Source organism: Artemia sp. Qi Xiang Cuo, chromosome 3, assembly GCF_049724085.1.
Source record: "Artemia sp. Qi Xiang Cuo chromosome 3, ASM4972408v1, whole genome shotgun sequence".
NCBI lineage: Eukaryota > Metazoa > Arthropoda > Branchiopoda > Anostraca > Artemiidae > Artemia > Artemia sp. Qi Xiang Cuo.
In genome coordinates this window covers 36,279,004-36,285,458 of record NC_142796.1, presented here as the reverse complement: position 1 = coordinate 36,285,458, position 6,455 = coordinate 36,279,004, and the positions used below count along the sequence as shown (strand labels likewise).

At 36.4% G+C, this 6,455-nt stretch overlaps 1 protein-coding gene across 1 annotated transcript in view; it reads right to left on the bottom strand.

Annotated features, from left to right (window-relative positions):
* Positions 1-4,354: 4,354 nt before the first annotated feature.
* LOC148954053 (uncharacterized) overlaps positions 4,355-6,455 on the bottom strand; it is a 41,382-nt gene continuing 39,281 nt past the window's right edge. The window contains exon 3 of the mRNA XM_089086902.1: positions 4,355-4,574. Coding sequence (XP_088943028.1) covers positions 4,401-4,574 — 174 coding nt within the window. The 3' untranslated portion in view covers positions 4,355-4,400. The remainder of the gene's footprint in view (positions 4,575-6,455) is intronic.

Below are 6,455 nucleotides of genomic sequence, written 5' to 3'. Positions count from 1 at the left end.
ATGTGTTTTTTTTATCCAAAAGATATGTTTGGATACAAATATTCGGATATAATATATTCGGATATAAATATAGATACTAATCGCATGTTCAAAACTAGGCATATGCCAATGAAGGCTGAGGGATCAGACATAATTATCCTCCAAAAATATTAAGCCTTTTTATGACTTCCGAAGAAGTATCTTTGTAGGTTTCACACCAATAGCAAAATACCTAAAATGTTATAAACTAATGAATTTTACACGACACTAATTGGCTTATTTTTACAGGCCCACACATGTTTTACAAATATACCGGTCTGACAGTTAGATGAGATATAAAATAGTTTTCCCCTTTAAGGGGTGGGGGGATACAAAACATTTATTTCTGGCCATTATTCTAAGGGACGAAGGATTCGGAACTCCTCTTTGACACTTCTACTTCCTCCCCCCTTATTCTACAAAAGTTTCATGTTGGTTCACACAAAACTCGTCCCTTAAATAAAAAAATCTTTTTAATTATTTCTTGTTCCTTTCTTAGTCCAAAGTTTTATTATTGGTTAATTTTATGAATAATATTTTTTATATCATGTTTACGTTGACAACCTGGATGTACAAAACGTCCTTAGGTTTAGTTCAATATCCCTCTGAACATTTCTTGGAAGTTTCAACTTAATAACCTTAACCACTCCTGAAATACTGCACAAACGCCCCTTTTAAAGGCTGGACACACATATCATCCTCTAATTTAGTTTAGCATCCTCCTCAACATTCCGCGAAAGTTTCAACTTAACACACTAAGCCGTTCTTGAAATATTGTACATTCCCCTTTATACAGACCGGATACACATGGCGTCTTCTGATTCAGTTTCAAATCCTCCTCAACATTCCCAGAAATGTAAACTTAATACCTTTAGCCATTCCTGAGATATTGCATGTACTGCACAGGATTTTGACAACCTGGATGCGCGTGTGTTTTGATTTAGTTAACAGATCCCCCCCTTTTGGTACCCTGGATGCATTTAGTGTCTTTTGATTTAGTTCAACACCCCCCTCCTCAATATTACCTGGAATTTTTAACTTAATACTTTTAGCCGTTCCTGAAATATTGCAGATATGCCTTATTGACAACCTGGATGCACATGATGTATTTTTGGTTAGTTCGGTGTCCACCTCGGCATTTCCTGAAACATTCAACTAATACCCTTAGACGTTCCCCAGATACTGCAAATACACCCTTTTGACAAACAGGATGCGCATAATGTCTTGTGATTTAGTCCAACATCCCTCTCGACATTCTCTGAAAGTTTAAACTTAATATCTGAATTTACTAGATGTGTGCCACTCCTGAATTTATTAGATGTGTTCCAAAGAAACTGTGTACAGACTATTTTGACCGTATTTCAAACAGTAAGTTGTTTGAAAAACGAGGTTCAATCCCGCTTTCTAGGACTATAATGAGAGGAACGTCTGACAGTTAAATGAAAAATAAAATGGTTTTCCCCTTTAAGGGGTGGGGGGGATACAATACATTTATTTCTGGCCATTGTTCTTGGGGACGAAGGATTCGGAACTCCTCTTTGACTCTTCTACTTCCTCTCCCCTTATTCTACAAAAGTTTCAAGTTGGTTCTCAAAAGACTCGCCCCATTAAAAAAAAAATCTTTTTAATTATTTCTTGTTCCTTTCTTAGTCCAAAGTTTTATTATTGGTTAATTTTATGAATAATTTTTTTTTATATCAGATTTACTTTGACAACCTGGATGTACAAAACGTCCTTAGGTTTAGTTCAAAATCCCTCTCAACATTTCTTGGAAGTTTCAACTTAATAACCTTAACCACTCCTGAAATACTGCACAAACGCCCCTTTTACAGGCTGGACACACATATCATCCTCTAATTTAGTTTAGCATCCTCCTCAACATTCCGCGAAAGTTTCAACTTAACACACTAAGCCATTCTTGAAATATTGCACATTCCCCTTTATACAGACCGGATACACATGGCGTCTTTTGATTCAGTTTAAAATCCTCCTCAACATTCCCAGAGATGTAAACTTAATACCTTTAGCCATTCCTGAGATATTGCATGTACTGCACATAATTTTGACAACCTGGATGCACGTGTGTTTTGGTTTAGTTAGCAGATCCCCCCCCCTTTTGGTACCCTGGATGCATGTAGTGTCTTTTGATTTCGTTCAACACCCCCCCCCCCCTTAATATTCCCTGGAATTTTCAACTTAATACCTTTAGCCGTTCCTAAAATTAAGCAGATATGCCCTATTGACAACCTGGATGCACATGATGTATTTTTGGTTAGTTCGGTGTCCACCTCGGCATTTCCTGAAACTTTCAACTAATACCCTTAGACGTTCCCCAGATACTGCAAATATACCCTTTTGACAAACAGGATGCACATAATGTCTTGTGATTTAGTTCAACATCCCTCTCGACATTCTCTGAAAGCTTAAACTTAATACCTGAATTCACTAGATGTGCGCCACTCCTGAATTTACTAGATGTGTTCCAAAGAAACTGTGTACGGACTATCTTGACCGTATTTCAAACAGTAAGTTGTTTGAAAAATGAGGTTCAATCCCGCTTTCTAGGACTACAATGAGAGAAACGTTGAGGTGGCTAGGACACAGTCTGTGGATGACAGATCGTCAAAGATAGTCTTGTCGACCCATAATTGGGGCCAAACGAAAACCAGGTTGTCTCCGAATGGGGTGGGAGGAGGTCGTAACAAAAGATTTAAGGGAAATTGGAACTTCTTTGGAGGGTGTAAGGAGGGAGGCTTTGAATAGATTGGGATGGAGGAGGAGCGTGCGTTGGCTTCAGGCGGCTTAGTGCTGCAGTGAATTGTCACTAGTAGCAATATTACTAAATTTACTTACTAGATGCGCTATATTGACGACCTGCGTGCAGATAGTGTCTTTTGGTTTAGTTCAACATCACCCTCAGCATTCCATGAAAGTTCAACTTAGTACGATTCACCGTTACTACGGTATTAAAGATAACCTCTTTGACAACCTAGATGCACACAGTGTCTTTGATTTAGTTCAACACCCCCCTCAATATTCCCTGAAAGCTTCACCTTGACACCCTTTATTATAAAACACATGTTCAAACAATTTCTAATTTGCATTATTTGCACCCTTTCCCCAGGACCTGTGCGGGTCCTGTCATCCCTGGAGGCATAATTGTTGGACTTATTTTGGCCGTTGTGAACAAAATGACTATACCGAAATTTTGATCGGATGTCTTTGGAGATTATGGAACGGCCAGGTAGCGAAAAATGGCAAAGGAGGGGGAGGGGTAGTTGCCATCCAATAGCTCTTGGCTCTTAGAAAGGGCACCAGAACTTTCAATCAAGCAAGGCCTTTCCATGTGAAGTGGCTCTGAAAAAAAAACACTAAATAGTAAATGATGCATTAAAGGTTTATAGCTCTTTAGTACAGGAAATGCTAGAGTGTTGCCTTTGATATTACCAAGAATAAGCAATTGAACGAATTCCACTTCACAAAACTTGTTTTGAAAAAATATATATATTTTGTTACTTCTTAGTCAAACTTCTACTGTTAATCCCCACTTTTATTGTACTTTCATTCATTTGAAAGAAAGGATCCTAACTTAAGTGGACAACAAGTGGCACAAGAAATGACGATTATATCAGTGCCAGGCTGTTCGAAGGGCCCCATGAGTCATAACTAATAATTCAGTTATCTATCGTTCCTAAACTCAGCCTTGCCCAAAAACATGCTCCACTATTGATTATATTGATTCGCATAACAGGTAAAACACTAAATAGCTTTTCAAAGCGATTTTTGGATTTCTTTAGTTTGCCAAATATTGAATATACAAAAATGAAACATGAAAAGCCTGTATTTGGAAGTTCCAGGACCAAAATTTAAAAAGTATTGAGAACTTTCCTAATCTAGAATACGGAGAAACCGTATCCACTACCTCCTTGAAAGCTCTGCATGCCATATTTTATATTACCTAAGTATGAAAAATACATCGTATTTTTTTTCTTTCTTTTCGTACAGTTTCGGATTTACGTTAAATTTCGACAGAAGGGCCTACAGAAGGCAAACTTTTCCGACATCCGAATTTGTAAAGCGGGAATTTTCGAAACATGTAGGCACTTCACTGTAGTTCGACGAGAAGCTGAAAATCTTCCTTTTTTGTCAGCACAGCATTCTACTAGTTTAATGACAAAAAAATCTATCGTGCTCAGTTTAAAAGGGAAATGGGTAGTGCAGATACTGTCAATGACAAACAAAATTTAAACCATTACAGTCGAGTTGTCTTAACAACTACACAAGTTTTACTAATGCGGTGAAAGCAAGAAATATATGGAATGCAGATTTATTGAGATATACGTTATAACGAGAAAACATTCAGAAAATTGAGCAGACAAATCTTAGTAAACCTCGCAATCAGCACTCTCATATTGGGTGCACACTTTGTTCTGAGTTTCTTCAATAAACGTCGCGTCACCTTTGTTGAGTCCAGCACCATCAACTAAATTATGCAAGTTGCAATAATTAGTTCCATAGTCCAAAACAGCATACCAAGTTTGAGATGTAGAGAAGCCCTGAAATAAAAATTTATTTGCAAACAGAACTATCATAAAAGAATTAAAAGAAATAAACAGGTTATGACAACTACTATAAAAAAACAAAGAACAAAATCATATTTAAACTCCAGACTACAAGCTGTTGGGGTGAAACTTTCGGAAACTATTTGTAGTAGATAGATAAATATTTATTGCCTATTTGGACAATGGCAAAAAAAAAATTAAATTAAAAACACATAAGTACATCTTCTTTTTCGATAAGTATATCCACAAAAAATAATAAACCAATTTATTAAGTCATAACTTTATAAAAATTAAAATCCTGCACATCAATGAAAAGAAGAAATACAGCCTTTGGCAAACCTTGTACAGAAATACAACAGAAACTACCAAATCAGTGACAATTACCTAATTTGCGAAGTTTGAACAGAAAAGTTCATGTTTGAAGTTTTTTTTTCATGCAATGAGATCAGAATATTTTGCCCTAGTCCATTCTTATCTGAGTTATTGTCCCCTGATTTTCCTGAATACGTTTAAAACTCATATAAAACAACTTCAATAACAGCAAAATAAAGCACTGCGTATCCTAAAAACTTTCATCCCCTCCCCAATATCCCTACCATCAAAATCACTAATTAAAAGTATATATTCTTTCCTTAATTACCTGTGGAATTATTATTATCTTTCCATGGAATGATGTTTAATATTAAGTATTTTGCTAAAATTCTACCAAAAAGTTTTTATGCTATGGAACTATTTAACCAATGCGAGCATGATTATGGAACGAGGGGATCTTCTAAGTATGTTGAGCCCCAAGCATGCAGTGAAAGATCAAGATTCTCACTCAGACACTGCATAACCAAACTTTGGAATGTTCATGGGTTGGGTCTTAATCTCGGTCTTTCTGTTAGTACACTGCGGGGGCAATTGAAAACTTTTAATTTTTTTTATCCTTTTTTTTATAGGTATGGTCGTCAGGCTGACTCATTCTCTTGGTCGAGTTTCCCCATGGCTTCACTTCACTATTTTTTTTTTTGTGATTCGTTATGGTATGTCCTCCAATTGGCTGCTGGCTTGGGGTGATGCTTGGTAAGTCATACATTTTTTTTCTTTTTATTTATTTTATAAAATAGTGTGATGGTGTGCAAATACAGTAATATATTATTTTGCTTTTATTTGTTATTGGTTGCCCGGTAATATGAGCTAGACTCTCAGCCGGGCATACCCATATTGTAGTTGTATTTAGTTTGTAAATAAAATAACCTGAACCTGGCTGCTGAGCAAGTACATTTAGGGGAAATGGTTAAGTGAGTTTCTATTTTGGAATCTCGCTAAATATTTATTAGGTAGGCTTTCTAACTTTGCAACGATCTTTACAATTCAAAAAAATTTAGGACAGTAAATCGACCACGGCAATTCCAAATGCGTCACATAACAATTTTAGAACTTAGATTTAAAGTCTAAACCACGAAACTGAGCAAGTTCTATCGACTTATCCGATCAGTTGTCTCCATCTTATTTGATTTTCAAAAACACTCAGAAGTTTCTATTTTATCCAAATGCGTTATTTCCTTTGTTCTCAATCACAGAAAAAGGGAAATACATCCTTTGACAGCAAAATTCTTCTTTGCGCTCTTTTGGATACCAGAAAATAATATTTATCGTATTAACAACTCGTCCTTAATAATTCTCCAAATCCCCGAAGCATATTTTTCAATTTCTCCCTTCTTTTGTACACTTTATGTGACAAGGACGCTGTTACAATCACTTCAGCCAAAATCTTGCAGGCGAAAACCAAGAGCGTGCGATAGGATGCTCAAGCCCTTCCCCTCCCCCCCCCCCCCAAAAAAAAAAACTCCCAAATGTTATTGAATTTATGGGCACTTCTTATTCAAATCA